The sequence below is a fragment of the Salmo salar genome, chromosome 14 (genome assembly GCF_965601325.2).
Source record: "Salmo salar chromosome 14, fSalSal1, whole genome shotgun sequence".
Classification (NCBI taxonomy): domain Eukaryota; kingdom Metazoa; phylum Chordata; class Actinopteri; order Salmoniformes; family Salmonidae; genus Salmo; species Salmo salar.
In genome coordinates this window covers 108,471,098-108,488,654 of record NC_138304.1, presented here as the reverse complement: position 1 = coordinate 108,488,654, position 17,557 = coordinate 108,471,098, and the positions used below count along the sequence as shown (strand labels likewise).

The 17,557-nt window shown below is 45.8% G+C and overlaps 1 protein-coding gene across 1 annotated transcript in view; it reads left to right on the top strand.

Annotated features, from left to right (window-relative positions):
• Positions 1-3,265: 3,265 nt before the first annotated feature.
• spire1a (spire-type actin nucleation factor 1a) overlaps positions 3,266-17,557 on the top strand; it is a 118,203-nt gene continuing 103,911 nt past the window's right edge. Inside the window, exons 1-2 of the mRNA XM_082961381.1 lie at positions 3,266-3,968; positions 10,691-10,722. Coding sequence (XP_082817507.1) covers positions 3,716-3,968; positions 10,691-10,722 — 285 coding nt within the window. The 5' untranslated portion in view covers positions 3,266-3,715. The remainder of the gene's footprint in view (positions 3,969-10,690; positions 10,723-17,557) is intronic.

Genomic DNA, 17,557 nt, shown 5'->3' with positions numbered 1-17,557 from the left:
CTCTAACCACTAGGCTACCTGCCTCCCCCCCTCTAACCACTAGGCTACCTGCCTCCCCTCCCCTCTAACCACTAGGCTACCTGCCTCCCCCCTCTAACCACTAGGCTACCTGCCCCCCCCCTCTAACCACTAGGCTACCTGCCTCCCCCACTCTAACCACTAGGCTACCTGCCTCCCCCTCTAACCACTAGGCTACCTGCCTCCTCTACACTCTAACCACTAGGCCACCCTGCCGCCCCTCCACTCTAACCACTAGGCTACCTGCCCCCCCCCTCTAACCACTAGGCTACCTGCCGCCCCTCTAACCACTAGGCTACCTGCCGCCCCCTCCACTCTAACCACTAGGCTACCTGCCCCCCTCTAACCACTAGGCTACCTGCCTCCCCCTCTAACCACTAGGCTACCTGCCCCCCCCCCCTCTAACCACTAGGCTACCTGCCTCCCCCCTCTAACCACTAGGCTACCTGCCTCCCCCCTCTAACCACTAGGCTACCTGCCTCCCCCCTCTAACCAGTAGACTACCTGCCTCCCCTCTCTAACCACTAGGCTACCTGCCCCCCCCCCTCTAACCACTAGGCTACCTGCCTCCCCCCTCTAACCACTAGGCCACCCTGCCGCCCCTCCACTCTAACCACTAGGCTACCTGCCGCCCCTCCACTCTAACCACTAGGCTACCCTGCCGCCCCCTCTAACCACTAGGCTACCTGCCTCCCCCCCTCTAACCACTAGGCTACCTGCCTCCCCCCCTCTAACCACTAGGCTACCTGCCTCCCCCCTCTAACCACTAGGCTACCTGCCTCCCCCTCTAACCACTAGGCTACCTGCCTCCCCCCTCTAACCACTAGGCTACCTGCCTCCCCCCTCTAACCACTAGGCTACCTGCCTCCCCCCCTCTAACCACTAGGCCACCCTGCCTCCCCCCTCTAACCACTAGGCTACCTGCCTCCTCTACACTCTAACCACTAGGCTACCTGCCTCCCCCCCTCTAACCACTAGGCTACCTGCCTCCCCCCCTCTAACCACTAGGCTACCTGCCTCCTCTACCCTCTAACCAGTAGGCTACCTACCTCCTCTACACTCTAACCACTAGGCTACCTTCCTCCTCTACCCTCTAACCACTAGGCTACCTTCCTCCTCTACCCTCTAACCACTAGGCTACCTGCCTCCTCTACACTCTAACCACTAGGCTACCTGCCTCCTCTACACTCTAACCACTAGGCTACCTGCACCCCCCTCTAACCACTAGGCTACCTGCCTCCTCTACACTCTAACCACTAGGCTACCTGCCGCCCCTACACTCTAACCACTAGGCTACCTGCCTCCTCTACACTATAACCACTAGGCTACCTGCCTCCTCTACACTCTAACCACTAGGCTACCTGCCTCCTCTACACTCTAACCACTAGGCTACCTGCACCCCCCTCTAACCACTAGGCTACCTGCCTCCTCTACACTCTAACCACTAGGCTACCTGTCTCCCCTACACTCTAACCACTAGGCTACCTGCCTCCTCTACACTCTAACCACTAGGCTACCTGCCGCCTCTACACTCTAACCACTAGACTACCTGCCTCCTCTACACTCTAACCACTAGGCTACCTGCCTCCTCTACACTCTAACCACTAGGCTACCTGCCGCCTCTACACTCTAACCACTAGACTACCTGCCACCTCTACCCTCTAACCACTAGGCTACCTACCTCCTCTACCCTCTAACCACTAGGCTACCTTCCTCCCCACCAGCAGCCGACAGAGTCAGAATGTGTTAATGTTCACACACTGGTTTACCTTCAGCCATCTTTTCAGGTTTTCCTTGAAGCTAGCATGGGTACTGCACTCTCTCACACTGGTTTCTGGGTTGGTCCATAATCTAGACTCTCTGACTGAAAAAGTTGTCTGGACAAATTTGGTGGATCTAAAGTGAGTTGAGCAGGCCCCTCTGGTTGAAGCTCTTGTTGTCCTGGTCTTGTCCTTGCGATATGTAACAAACTGTATGAGGAGGTGGAGGGGTAAGGCTGTGAATGATCTTAAAAAGCAGAGAGGTGTTGGCAAAGCATAAGAATCTGTCAACGCTCAGTTGGTTGTATTTCTTAATGGTGATGGGGGTTTGGGTTTTTTTGTCCAGCACTTTCAGAGTTTGTTTAAAGCGTTTTGGAGTGGTTTCATTGCTGTGATACTGTGTCCAGGTTGTAAAGGAGTTGGGACAGAATCATTGAGTGCATGTACAGTTTAGCAGCATCTGTTGACATGTGGTTTCTGATTAATTAGAAATTGACCAGGTTGCATTTTTTGCTGTTCCATATACTTTTTTTTAAATGTGTGTGTGTTTTTTTTTAAGGAAAGCCTCAACCCTCTGTCCTTTTACAGTTACTCCAGGCTGATGGTGGCCCCTGAGTGGCGCAGCAGTCTAAGGCACTGCATCTCAGAGTTAGAGGTGTTACTGCAGACCCTGGTTCGATTCTGGGCTGTATCACAACCGGCCGTGATCTGGAGTTCCATAGGGTGGTGCACAATTGGCCCAGTGTTGTCTGGGTTAGGTTTAGGCCGGGGTGGGCCATCAATGTAAATAAGAATTTGTTCGTAACTGACTTGCCTAGTTAAATAAAAGATGGGTCTCACTTGCCTTCATTAATTTTGTGTGCTCTCTTGATTGTGTCTGCAAGTACAGTAGCGAGCAAGCTAGCCAACTTTAACCTGTTAGCTTGGCTGCCATCGTGAGGTCAAAATGCTCGGATCAACCAGTGTGCTCTCTGAACGCCCCGAGAGCGAAACTCACTGCATTTATGAACGGACAACTGACAAGGCTCTGAATTTATGAACTGACAAGGCTTTGAATTTATTAACTGTCAAGGCTCTGAATTTATGAACTGACAAGCCTCTGAATTTATGAACTGACAAGGCTTTGAATTTATGAACTGACAAGCCTCTGAATTTATGAACTGACAAGCCTCTGAATTTATGAACTGACAAGGCTCTGAATTTATGAACTGTCAAAGCTCTGAATTTATGAACTGACAAGCCTCTGAATTGACTTACTACCCAGAACGCACTCTGGCACTCCAGACTGAATTTACAAACGCACCATGTAATTGGCGGTAAAGATGATCTATTATATTGCCAAGATAGTCGAGTGACCGCCCTAACAATGGAAATACATGTCCTGAATGAGTGAAGGCAAGTGAGATCAGGTGGGACCATTCTAGCCAATGAGAGGGCATATATGCGTGTGAACAACAGTCGTTTTTTCCTCAAAGTTGCCGGAATGACACACGTCTCCACTTATATCAGTATATTTGTAACAGGCTAAACATTACGAAACGTATATTCTATAAAATAAGCCTCATGTAATTGGACAGACTATAATATCACTCCATAGAGAAAAGGCTTATCTGACGCGGACAGATTGTGGGCAGAGTAAATCCTCTCTGTTAGCGGCCGTAATAAATTGTTGGACGTGGAATCAGCGGATGAGACAGTTGGGCAATACGGACATCACAACGTTGTTAGACGTTTATTTATTTCTGTATTAAAACCCGTTTCTTACGCCTATATATATATTTATGTTTTCTGCCGAAGACTGCCAGTATTTACGTGGCTATAATAATGGTGTGAAGGTGGAGAAAACAGCCGGGGATCGAGGGACGGTATGTTGATCTCACCAACGTTTCTCCGGGATATCGGTGTTAATCAGTGTCTGAACGCCGTTTGACGTGAACATGGACATCACCGATGGAGCAGAGGAGCTTTCCTTGGAGGAGATCTTATCGTTGTACAACCAGCCGATCAATGAAGAGCAGGGATGGGCTGTTTGTTACCAATGTTGCAGAACTTTGGTTCAGAAACACCGGAGGAGACAGCCCAGGACCTCCAGCGCTTCAGTTGGGGATTTACCGAGAAGGATTGAAGGACCTGGAGATGTGCGGATTCTGAGAGATGGAACAGTTGCGTTACACCACCGAGACAGCGCAGGTAAACAACACAATGTCTGTCAAAATGGGAATACAGTTAGGCTTCAAAAAGTTTAGTAGGTCCAATCTAGGCTCCCCTATTTGCATGGTTAACTGAAGTGTCCCTGGCTAATTGGTTAGGATACACATGGATAGACGCCATGCTTCTCTGAGATTGAATCGGATTTCCTCATTTTTACTCTGGCAGAGGCCTAAACCAATTACTTTATACATATTTGTTTCGTTTGGCCAAATCAAATCAAATTTATTTGTCACATACACATGGTTAGCAGGTGTTAATGTAAGTGTAGCGAAATGCTTGTGCTTCTAGTTCCGACCATACAGTAATATCTAACAAGTAATCTACCAATTCCACAACAACTACCTTATATACACACAAGTGTAAAGGAATGAATACGAATATGTACATAAAAATATATAAATGAGTGATGGCCGAACAGCATAGGCAAGATGCAGTAGATGGTATAGAGTACAGTATATACATATGAGATGAGCAATGTAGGGTATGTAAACATTATATGAAGTGACATTGTTTAAAGTGGCTAGTGATACATTACATCAAGATGGCAAGATGCAGTAGATGGTATAGAGTACAGTATATACATATGAGATGAGTAATGTAGGGTAAGTAAACATATAAAGTGGCAAGTGATAAATTGATTACATCAATTTTCCCATTATTAAAGTGGGTGGAGTTGAGTCAGTATGTAGGCAGCAGCCTCTCTGTGCTAGTGATGGCTGTTTAACAGTCTGATGGCCTTGAGATAGAAGCTGTTTTTCAGTCTCTCGGTCCCAGCTTTGATGCACCTGTACTAGAGGTCGACCGATTAATCGGAATGGCCGATTAATTAGGGCCGATTTCAAGTTTTCATAACAATCAGTATTTTTGGGCACCGATTTGCATATATCTATATATATATATATTTATTTATATATATTTATTTATACACCTTTATTTAACTAGGCAAGTCAGATTAAGAACACATTCTTATTTTCAATGACGGCCTAGGAACGGGGGTTAACTGCCTTGTTCAGGGGGGATTCGGGTGGATATACACGACTGTGATTATGATCGAAGAGAATTCTCTCGGTAGATAATGCGGTCGGCATTTGATTGTGAGGAATTCTAAGTCAGGTGAACAAATGGACTTGAGTTCCTGTATGTTGTTATGATCACACCACGTCTCGTTAATCATAAGGCATACACCCCCGCCCTTCTTCTTACCAGAGAGATGCTCGTTTCTGTCGGCGCGATGCGTGAAGAAACCAGCTGGCTGTACCGACTCAGATAGCGTGTCTCGAGTGAGCCATGTTTCCGTGAAACAAAGAACGTTACAGTCTCGGATGTCTCTCTGGAATGCTACCCTTGCTCTGATATCGTCTACCTTGTTGTCAAGAGACTGGACATTGGCGAGTAGTATACTCGGGAGCGGTGTGCGATGTGCCCGTCTACGGAGCCTGACCAGAAGACCGCTCCGTCTTCTACGGCGTCGTTGTTTTGGGTCGCCGGCTGGGATCCGATCCATTGCCCTGCTTGGTGGGCCAAACAGAGGATCCGCTTCGGGAAAGTCGTATTCCTGGTCGTAATGTTGGTGAGTTGACGTTGCTCTTATATCCAATAGTTCCTCCCGACTGTATGTAATAAAACCTAAGATTTCCTGGGGTAACAATGTAAGAAATACATTTTGACCAGGATCCATCACTCACAGACCTGATGCCCAAAGGGTATTTGTTTGGCCAGAGGTAGGTTGCGTCCAAATAATCTCTCCTTTCTCCCGTAGAGTTGTCTTATTCACTTCCCTTCATTGATTTGAAAAGAAATGACTGGTATCTGGAAACTCCCTCTAGTCTAACTGACGCCTACACCGTGCTTTTACATGTGTGGGGAGTAGTGAACGAGTGCACACTTCGGGAGGAAGGAGAGATTATTGGGACGCAACCGTGGAGTTGGAGCGGCTGCTTGCCTGTGTAGTGTTGGTGAGCCTGTGGCATGAAGCCGTAGACTGTCTAGCATGTGGTTTAACGTCTGAGTAGGTAAGGAGGAGGGGGAGGAGAATTAGTTGACAACACAGCCGCTTGATTTCCTTTTCACGCTGTCGTTGATATCTTATTACCCTCTACCACACACACACAACCTCCACGCCACACTCTCTCACTGCCGGAGGCCACTGGATGGTGAGAAATAATGGCCCCCTGGCTGGGTTTGGTTCTGTTCTGGCTGGGTTTGGTCGTGTTTTGTTGGTCGTGTTTTGTTGGTCGTGTTTTGTTGGTCGTGTTTTGTTGGTCGTGTTTTGTTGGTCGTGTTTTGTTGGTCGTGTTCTGGCTGGGTTTGGTTGTGTTCTGGCGTGGTTTGGTTTTGGCGTGGTTTGGTTGTGTTTTGGCGTGGTTTGGTTGTGTTTTGGCGTGGTTTGGTTGTGTTTTGGCGTGGTTTGGTTGTGTTTTGGCGTGGTTTGGTTGTGTTCTGGCGTGGGTTTGGTTGTGTTCTGGCGTGGTTTGTCAAACCTGCGTAACGTCACATGCAGAGCACAGTCTCTGTTAATGCGTGTATCGCACTTCATCAGAAAATTCAAAAGCAACCTCCTGTTTGACTGACTCAGAACCTGAGTGGTTGTTGTCCTGCAGCTTTATAAGGTGAGGTATTTTGTGAAGGAAGGTCTGCCTGTCCTGCCTCTGATTATGGCGGGATGAAAAACACGTGAGGTCAATTAGGTTGATGCCTAGCGCTTGCTCGCTCTGCAGCTTACCACCGGAGCGGTGTTGGCTCGCTCTGCAGCTTACCACCGGAGAGGTGTTGGCTCGCTCTGCAGCTTACCACCGGAGCGGTGTTGGCTCACTCTGCAGCTTACCACCGGAGCGGTGTTGGCCCGGTCTGGAGCTTACCACCGGAGCGGTGTTGGCTCGCTCTGCAGCTTACCACCGGAGCGGATGCTTAGGTACTGGGCCTTAGACCTGTCTGACCAATGACATACTCACTGACTGTCTTTCAGACAAAGTAAGGCAGTGTTTTGCGTTCGGATTCAGGCCAGCGGGAATTGGACCAATCAGCCTTGCAGTTTCTTCCAGTGTTGCAGTATGTAGTGATGTAATGAATGCGTACACATAGCTGCACTGTAGATCAGTCTGGATAATCGCTCTCTGCTACCAACCAAGCTGGAGATGTTATTAATGGAGACGTCATTTCATTAAGAAATCCATTGAGGATCTGATGAACACAAGGCTTCAAGGCCTGGTTCCTTTTCCATGGGTAGTGTCGTGTCTTTGGCATCATTAAAGTGAAGACTGTGTTATTTTGTAATAATAATTACAGAGAATTGATATGTGATTGAACTAATCATGTAAATGTAATTAACTAGGAAGTCGGGGCACCAAGGAAAATATTAAGATTACAAAGTTATAATTTTACTAATATAACTTTTAGATATTTTAATATCTGATCAATTAGTTATCTAATTAATGAAATGTTCTTTATGTTAGTTAAGTTAGTTAATTAGTCTCATTCGAAACGTCATAAATGGTTGGTTATCTGCACGAACCCAGTCTTCACTATGAATCATCCATACATCAGTTGTCTTAATCATTTATTAACTAACTAAATAATCACAGAAATGCATAAACAAACAAACAGTAGATATGGTTACAAGGAGATGATAGGGGAGGTTCCCTAGTGGGCTAAGCCGATATGACGGCTTGGTGGACAAAGGGAAGTGGGTGTGGACTGAGAGGGAGCGGGAAAGACCAGAGGGATCACTACACACAGTGGACAATTATATTCATTGAAATGCTAATCCTTTGCACATGAACGCTCACTCATTCGGGAATAATTGCAATCAATATGTATATTTACGCCCAGGTCTCGTGATCATCTCTGTCTGTGTCTGGACGGTCAACAATGTGTTGGAGGAAACACCGTACACCTGGCGACCGTGTCAGCGTGCACTGCGCCCGGCCCGCCACAGGAGTCGCTAGTGTGTGACGGGAAAAGGAAATCCCTTCCGACCAAACCCTCCCCAAACCTGGATGACCTGGGCCAATTGTCATGGGTCTCCCGGTAGCGGCCGTCTGCGACAGAGCCTGAATCTCTAGTAGCGACGCCTTAGACCGCTGCGTCAGAGCCTGAATCTCTAGTAGCGACGCCTTAGACCGCTGCGTCAGAGCCTGAATCTCTAGTAGCGACGCCTTAGACCGCTGCGTCAGAGCCTGAATCTCTAGTAGCGACGCCTTAGACCGCTGCGTCAGAGCCTGAATCTCTAGTAGCGACGCCTTAGACCGCTGCGTCAGAGCCTGAAACATTTGACTGGTACTCTATGTAGTGATGCTGCAGTGCTAAGGTCTACAGTTGAAGTCGGAAGTTTACATACACTTAGGTTGGCGTCATAAAAACTCGTTTTTCAACCACTCCACAAATTTCTTGTTAACAAACTATAGTTTTGGCAAGTCGGTTAGGACATCTACTTTGTGCATGACACAAAGTCATTTTTCCACCAATTGTTTACAGGCAGATTATTTCACTTATAATTCACTGTATCACAATTCTAGTGGGTCAGAAGTTAACATACACTAAGTTGGCTGTGCCTTTAAACAGCTTAGAAAATTCCAGAAAATGATGTCATGGCTTTAGAAGCTTCTGTTAGGCTAATTGACATAATTTGAGTCAATTGGAGGTGTACCTGTGGATGTATTTCAAAGCCTACCTTCAAACTCAGTGCCTCTTTGCTTGACATCATGGGAAAATCAAAAGAAATCAGCCAAGACCTCAGAAAGAAAATTGTAGACCTCCACAAGTCTGGTTCGTCCTTGGGAGCAATTTCCAAACGCCTGAAGGTACCACGTTTCATCTGTACAAACAATAGTACGCAAGTATAAACACCATGGGACCACGCAGACGTCATACCGCTCAGGAAGGAGACGCGTTCTGTCTCCTAGAGATGAACGTACTTTGGTGCAAAAAGTGCAAATCAAACCCAGAACAACAGCAAAGGACCTTGTGAAGATGCTGGAGGAAACAGGTACAAAAGTATCTATATCCACAGTAAAACGAGTCCTATATCGACATAACCCTGAAAGGCCGCTCAGCAAGGAAGAAGCCACTGCTCCAAAACCGCCATAAAAAAAGCTAGACAACGGTTTGCAACTGCACATGGGGACAAAGATCGTACTTTTTGGAGAAATGTCCTCTGGTCTGATGAAACAAAATAGAACAGTTTGGCTATAATGACCATCGTTATGTTTGGAGGAAAAAGGGGGAGGCTTGCAAGGTGAAGAACACCATCCCAGCCGTGAAGCACGGGGGTGGCAGCATCATGTTGTGGGGGTGCTTTTGTTGCAGGAGGGACTGGTGCACTTCACAAAATAGATGGCATCATGAGGAGGAAAATGATGTGGATATATTGAAGCAACATCTCTATATGTATGTAGTGGTGGTGCTCGGGTCGACGGATTATGATTTATCAACGCCGATTTGGCTTTTATTTTTATTATATATGTGTGTGTGTGTGTGTGTGTGTGTGTGTGTGTGTGTGTGTGTGTAATAATGAGAATTACAACAATACTCAATGAACCCTTTTATTTTAACTTAATATAATACATAATCTATTTATTTGCAACTTATTAATATAACCTGTTCAATTTGATTTTATTAATGCAAACATAGTGTTGGAGTAGATAGTAAAAGTACAATATGTGCCACATAAATTAGATAACATTTAAGTTCAAGCATTGCTAAGAGCTGCCGGCAAAGCAGCAGCCGGAAAGTGCTGTTTGAATGAATGCTTACGGGCCTGCTGCTGCCTACCACCGCTCAGTCAGACTGCGTTATCAAATCATAGACTTTATTATATTAAACACACAGAAATACGAGCCTTAGTTTCCGGATTCGACCATATTAATGACCTATCATTTCAAAAACAAAACATTTATTATTTCAGTGAAATACGGAACCGTTCTGTATTTTATCTAACGGGTGGCATCCATAAGTCTAAATATTCCTGTTACATTGCACAACCTTCAATGTTATGTCATTATGTACAATTCTGGCAAATTAATTACGTTTTTTGTTAGGAAGAAACACACTTCGCGACGAGCCAGGCGGCCCCCAAACTGTTGCATATACCCTGACTCTGCTTGCACTGAACACAAGAGAAGAGAACGTTTCCCTAGTTAATATTACCTTCTAACATGCATTTATTTTAACTAAATATGCAGGTTTATAAATATATACTTCTGTGCATTGATTTTAAGACGGACATTGATGTTTATGGTTAGGTACACTTGTGCAACGAATGGGCTTTTTTTTCCGCAAATGTGTTTTTGTTAAATCCTCACCCGTTTTGGCAAAGTTGAAGTAGGCTGTGATTCAATGATAAATGAACAGGCACCGCATTGATTATATGCAACGCAGGACAAGCTAGTTAACCTGGTAATATCATCAACCATGTGTAGTTAACTAGTGATTATGTGAAGATTGATTGTTTTTCTTATGAGAAGTTTAGTGCTAACTAGCACCTTGGTTCATTACAGCCACAAGGTTCTGTTGACGCTGCACTCGCGTAACAGGTGGGCAACCTGCCGTGCAGTTTCCTCATGGATTGCAATGTAATCGACGTCCAAAAAGGCAGATTACCGATTTGTTATGAAAACTTGAAATCGGACATGATTAATCAGTCGACCTCTAGTCTGTCACGGTGTATATTTAACTAACTAACTTCTCTTTCTTTTTCTTTCTAGATCAACCCAGACCTCCCAACACGTCCTTAGAGGTGAGCTACATATACCATGCTTCCAGAACTGGGCCTTGTATTCTGCTTTTCGGCTTTTACAGTAGCGTAAGACTGTGGTGTATAACATTTAGCCAGCTGTGTTTCATGGAATGAGAAGCAACCCAGTTACAGAGCCCAGTGCCCACCATGAAAACCATTATAAACCGTCTGTACCAGCCTAGCGTGACGCGGTGGGGTTTGTACCAGCCTAGCGTGACGCGGTGGGGTTTGTACCAGCCTAGCGTGACGCGGTGGGGTTTGTACCAGCCTAGCGTGACGCGGTGGGGTTTGTACCAGCCTAGCGTGACGCGGTGGGGTTTGTACCAGCCTAGCGTGACGCGGGTGGGGTTTGTACCAGCCTAGCGTGACGCGGTGGGGTTTGTACCAGCCTAGCGTGACGCGGTGGGGTTTGTACCAGCCTAGCGTGACGCGGTGGGGTTTGTACCTGCCTAGCGTGGGGTTTGTACCAGCCTAGCGTGACGCGGTGGGGTTTGTACCAGCCTAGCGTGACGCGGTGGGGTTTGTACCTGCCTAGCGTGGGGTTTGTACCAGCCTAGCGTGACGCGGTGGGGTTTGTACCAGCCTAGCGTGACGCGGTGGGGTTTGTACCAGCCTAGCGTGACGCGGTGGGGTTTGTACCAGCCTAGCGTGACGCGGTGGGGTTTGTACCAGCCTAGCGTGACGCGGTGGGGTTTGTACCAGCCTAGCGTGACGCGGTGGGGTTTGTACCAGCCTAGCGTGACGCGGTGGGGTTGTCCGCCGCGTGCGCGGGGGGTGACCAGCCTAGCGTGACGCGGTGGGGTTTGTACCAGCCTAGCGTGACGCGGTGGGGTTTGTACCAGCCTAGCGTGACGCGGTGGGGTTTGTACCAGCCTAGCGTGACGCGGTGGGGTTTGTACCAGCCTAGCGTGACGCGGTGGGGTTTGTACCAGCCTAGCGTGACGCGGTGGGGTTTGTACCAGCCTAGCGTGACGCGGTGGGGTTTGTACCAGCCTAGCGTGGGGTTTGTACCAGCCTAGCGTGGGGTTTGTACCAGCTTAGCGTGACGCGGTGGGGTTTGTACCAGCCTAGCGTGGGGTTTGTACCAGCCTAGCGTGGGGTTTGTACCAGCCTAGCGTGGGGTTTGTACCAGCTTAGCGTGACCACTATGCTCCATTGTGAAGCCCAGCAGCAGAGACGGCTTGGTGCAGAGAAGGGGTTTCTCTCCCATTCTTTATCACTCCCAGACGTTTGACTGTCACGCTAAAGTGGAAGGAAGACCGACGCTTTTCCCATCCAATGAAAACACTGAAAAAAGTTAACAGACTTAAACGTACATTGAATTTCGCTGAAATAAAGCTTAATCTTTGTCTTTATTGGTGTGATAGTAGAACCATTACGCTCAGACAGGAGTTGAGGCTGTGGAAATCTACCCACAATGCTCCTAGATTTTGATTTAACACTTTTTTAAAAAACTTTTTTGGGGGGGTTACTACATGATTCCATGTGTGTTATTTCCTAGTTGTGATGTCTTCACTGTTATTCTACAATGTAGAAAATAGTAAAAAAATAAACCTTTTGAATGAGAAGGTGTGTCCACTTTTGACTGGTACTGTATGATACGTGGGGGACGGGACACACACAGACACACACAGACACACACAGACACACACAGACACACACAGACACACACAGACACACACAGACACACACAGACACACACAGACACACACAGACACACACACACACACACACACACACAGTGTCTGATCTCAATGGTTGAACTGCTGAGTGGTTTGATTGTTTACCCAGAAATCACTTGTCTTGCTGTTCTGATCTGCATGGTCTCTGTTTGGGTCGGACAGCATGTTTCACAGGATGGGCCTAGACAAGGTTCTGTGTAGAACTGGCTGCATCAAAGGAATGACCCAGTTTTATGATATAACTGTTGGTAGTCTGAGCATTCCCCGCCAGCATGGGCCCAGCATTCCCCGCCAGCATGGGCCCAGCAATTTCCCCCACAGCATGGGCCCTATAGTGTTGCCTCTCTCTCTCTCTGATGCGATTCAGCTGGCCCAGCATTCCCCCACAGCATGGGCCCTATAGTGTTGCCTCTCTCTCTCTCTGATGCGATTCAGCTGGCCCAGCATTCCCCCACAGCATGGGCCCTATAGTGTTGCCTCTCTCTCTCTCTCTGATGTGATTCAGCTGGCCCAGCATTCCCCCACAGCATGGGCCCTATAGTGTTGCCTCTCTCTCTCTCTGATGTGATTCAGCTGGCCCAGCATTCCCCCACAGCATGGGCCCTATAGTGTTGCCTCTCTCTCTCTCTCTGATGTGATTCAGCTGGCCCAGCATTCCCCCACAGCATGGGCCCTATAGTGTTGCCTCTCTCTCTCTCTCTGATGCGATTCAGCTGGTCTAAACGCATTTCCCTCTGGGTCTAATCTGGCTCTAATCTGGCTCTCACTTGTGTGGATCCCTGACCCACTTTCACAGTCAACTCCTCTAATGTGATGGCTGCTGCAGCTTGGCTAGAACATGCATACAGAGGGAATTGGTCAAACTAGGTGCTGAGCGATTAACCAACAGTTTGTTTTTCGGTTTTTAAACTAATTGACCGTCTGTTCAATTATTTTCAAATTCCATTACGTTGATTAGTTTCTGTAAAGATAATTTAGATGAAGTCTGACCTGTGAGATGTAGTTGGGAGTTGTAGTTTCTAACAGGCCAATATTCTAAGAAGTTTAGTGCAGAAAAAGTGTTAATTAACTACAATGACAATAATCCATTGCATGCCTGCTTAGACTTGTCTAATAAATAAATAAATAGAACACATTTTATTAAAGTAATGTGAATAAATAATGGTAAATCAGTAATGGGCAGTCACTACCACCATAAGACTTGTTGTCAATGGTGTTGCTAGGGGGGTCAACATTATATTTGGTGGTGTTGCTAGGGGGGGTCAACATTATATTTGGTGGTGTTGCTAGGGGGGGTCAACATTATATTTGGTGGTGTTGCTAGGGGGGGGCAACATTATATTTGGTGGTGTTGCTAGGGGGGGTCAACATTATATTTGGTGGTGTTGCTAGGGGGGTCAACCTTAAATTCGGTGGTGTTGCTAGGGGGGTCAACATTTGGTGGGGTTGCTAGGGGGGGTCAACATTATATTCGGTGGTGTTGCTAGGAGGGTCAACATTATATTCGGTGGTGTTGCTAGGGGGGTCAACATTATATTCGGTGGTGTTGCTAGGGGGGTCAACATTATATTCGGTGGTGTTGCTAGGGGGGGTCAACATTATATTCGGTGGTGTTGCTAGGGGGGGTCAACATTATATTCGGTGGTGTTGCTAGGGGGGGTCAACATTATATTTGGTGGTGTTGCTAGGGGGGGTCAACATTATATTTGGTGGTGTTGCTAGGAGGGTCAACATTATATTTGGTGGTGTTGCTAGGGGGGGTCAACATTATATTTGGTGGTGTTGCTAAGGGGGTCAACATTATATTTGGTGGTGTTGCTAGGGGGGTCAACATTATATTTGGTGGTGTTGCTAGGGGGGGTCAACATTATATTTGGTGGTGTTGCTAGGGGGGGTCAACATTATATTTGGTGGTGTTGCTAGGGGGGGTCAACATTATATTTGGTGGTGTTGCTAGGGGGGGTCAACATTATATTTGGTGGTGTTGCTAGGGGGGGTCAACATTATATTTGGTGGTGTTGCTAGGGCTGTCAACATTATATTCGGTGGTGTTGCTAGGGCTGTCAACATTATATTCGGTGGTGTTGCTAGGGGGGGTCAACATTATATTTGGTGGTGTTGCTACGGGGGTCAACATTATATTTGGTGGTTTTGTGCGACTGTGGTGAATTTGTGAGGCCAGAAAGTGAAGACATTGCGAGATGCAGTTTACCAAGATGTTCAGGGTTCTCTGTCTCTCTCTCTCTCTCTGTGTCTCTCTCTCTCTGTGTCTCTCTCTCTCTGTGTCTCTCTCTCTCTGTGTCTCTCTCTCTGTGTGTCTCTCTCTCTGTGTCTCTCTCTCTGTGTCTCTCTCTCTCTCAATTCAATTCAATTCGCTTTATTGGCATGACGTAACAATATACATATTGCCAAAGCTTATTTTGGATATTTACAATATAAAAATAAATAAAAATGAGAATCAAATATTGTCAACGGGACAACAGTAACAACAATAACCAAGGGTCAAAATAACCAACACATTGAACAATAACAATAATCATACAGTAGAGGACATGTGCAGGTTGATTGGTCTGTCAGACACTGTCCCTCAACTTATGGCAGGCAGCAATGTAGTGCGCTGCCAACCCACAGCTCTCTGCGTCCTCCCCCAACAGGACGGGTAGCCTATCCTCATCAGAGAGGTCTGTGAAACCTTGAATAAGGGTTTCAAATTTGGGGAAATGACACTCTCTAATTGTTTTATATTTTTGACATTTTGTCAGGAAATGTAGCTCCGTCTCAGGTTCTGCTGTGGTGCAGTGGTTGCACAGCCTTTCCTCTACAGGGAGACAGGTTTTCCTGTGTCTACCCTTTTCAATGGCAAGGCTGTGCTCACTGAGCCTGTACTTTGTCAAGGTTTTTCTAAGGTTTTGATCAGTAACCATGGTCAAATATTTAGCCATAGTGTACTGTCGATTTAGGGCCAGATAGCACTGCATTTTGCTTTGTGTTTGTGCTTGTGTTTCCCAATAAACAATGTAGTTTTGTTTTGACTGTGTTGTAATTTGGTTTATTCTGATTGATTGGATGTTCTGGTCCTGAGGCTTCAGTGTGTTAGTAGAACAGGTTAGTGAACTCAGCCCCAGGACCAGCTGGATGAGGGGACTCTTTTCTTTGCTCAGCTCTTGGCATTGCAGGGCTTGGTAATGATATGAGAGGGGGTCACTGTATTTTAGATGTTTCCAAAACTTAATTGCTCTTTTTTGAGTTTTTATTATTAGTGGATATTGGCCTAATTCTGCCCTGCATGCAGGGTTTGTAGTTTTCCTCTGGACACGTAGGAGAATCTTACAGAACTCTGCATGCAGGGTTTCAATGGGGTGTTTGTCCCATTTGATGAAATCTTGTTTTGCAAGTGGACCCCACACCTCGCTGCCATAAAGTGCAATTGGTTCAATGACATATTCAATTAGTTTTAGCCAAATTTTAATAGGTATTTCAATTTGAATTAGCTTTTTAATGGCGTAGAATGCCCTGCGTGCTTTCTCTCTCAGTTCATTCACTGCCTCATTAAGGTGTCCAGTTGAGCTTATTTTTAAACCTCAGTAATTGTAGTGTGTACAGTACTCTATATATTTTGTACCAATTGAGAACTTTGGTCTAATTCCCTGAGATCTGGATCTTCTCTGGAAAATCATTATTTTAGTCTTTTTGGGGTTTACTGCCAGGGCCCAGGTCTGGCAGTACTGCTCTAGCAGGTCCAGGCTCTGCTGTAGGCCATGTGCTGTGGGTGACATCAGGCATAGGTCATCTGCGAAGAGTAGGCATTTAACTTCTGAATTGTGGAGACTAACACCAGGGGCTGAGGATTTTTCTAGAATAGTGGCCAATTCGTTAATGTAAATATTGAATAGTGCAGGGCTCAGATTGCAACCCTGACGAAGGCCCCGCCCCTGGTTAAAGAATTCTGTTCTTTTCTTACCAATTTTAATGCTGCACGTATTGCCAGTATACATTGATTTAATTATGTCATATGTTTTTCCCCCTACACCACTTTCAATAACTTTGTAGAACAGTCCTGTATGCCAAATAGAATCAAATGCTTTTTGGAAGTCGATAAAGCAAGCGTATATTTTGGTATTATTTTGGTGGACATGTTTATCTATCAGGGTGTGTAAGGTGTAAATATGATCAGTTGTGCGATGTTTTGGTATAAATCCAATTTGGCTTTTACTCAAGACATTGTGCTTATTAAGGAAGTTTAGAACTCTTACATTGATGATACTACAGAAAACCTTCCCCAAGTTACTGTTCACACAAATGCCTCTGTAATTGTTAGGGTCAAATTTGTCTCCGTTCTTAAAGATTGGGGTTATGAGTCCTTGATTCCAGATGTCAGGGAAATAACCTACACTCAGGATCAAATTAAACAGTTTTAATATAGCCAATTGAAATTTTGCACTAGTGAGTTTGAGCATCTCATTTAGGATGCCATCAGGTCCGCATGCTTTTTTAAATTTGAGAGCCTGAAGTTTCTTATAGAGCTCCTGGTCAGTAATTGGGGAGTCCAATGGGTTTTGATTGTCCTTTATAGCTTTTTCTAATCCATTCAACTTCTCATGGATTTGGCGTTGTTCTGCGTTTGTGTCAATTTGAACGGTGTTGTAGAGTGTTTTGAAATGGGTCGTCCATACGTCACCATTTTGTATTGCTAATTCCTCTTGTTTAGATTTTTTTAGTTTTTTCCAATTTTGCCAGAAGTTGTTTGTGTTTATGGACTCCCTCAATTAGTGTCAGCTGCTTGCTGTTGTACTGTGCTTTTTTGGTTCTGAGTGTACGTTTATAGAGTTTTAAAGTCTCACAGTAATGAAGGCGTAATTCACCATTATTTGGGTCTCTGTGCTTTTGGTTGGATAGTGTTCTAAGGTTTTTTCCTTATAATTTTACAATCTGCATCAAACCAGTTGTCATCTGCGATTTTTTTTAGTTTTGTTTTTTATCAATTTCAATTGTGCTTCTTTTGCCGTTTGCCTGAATATATAGTTGATGTTTTTTACTGCTAGATTGATGCCTTCTTTACTGTGAGTGAATGTGGTATCCAGAAAGTTATCTAAGAGTGTTTGGATATTTTGGTTCCAGGTTGCTTTCTGGTATTCTTCTGTGCTGTTTTGGGC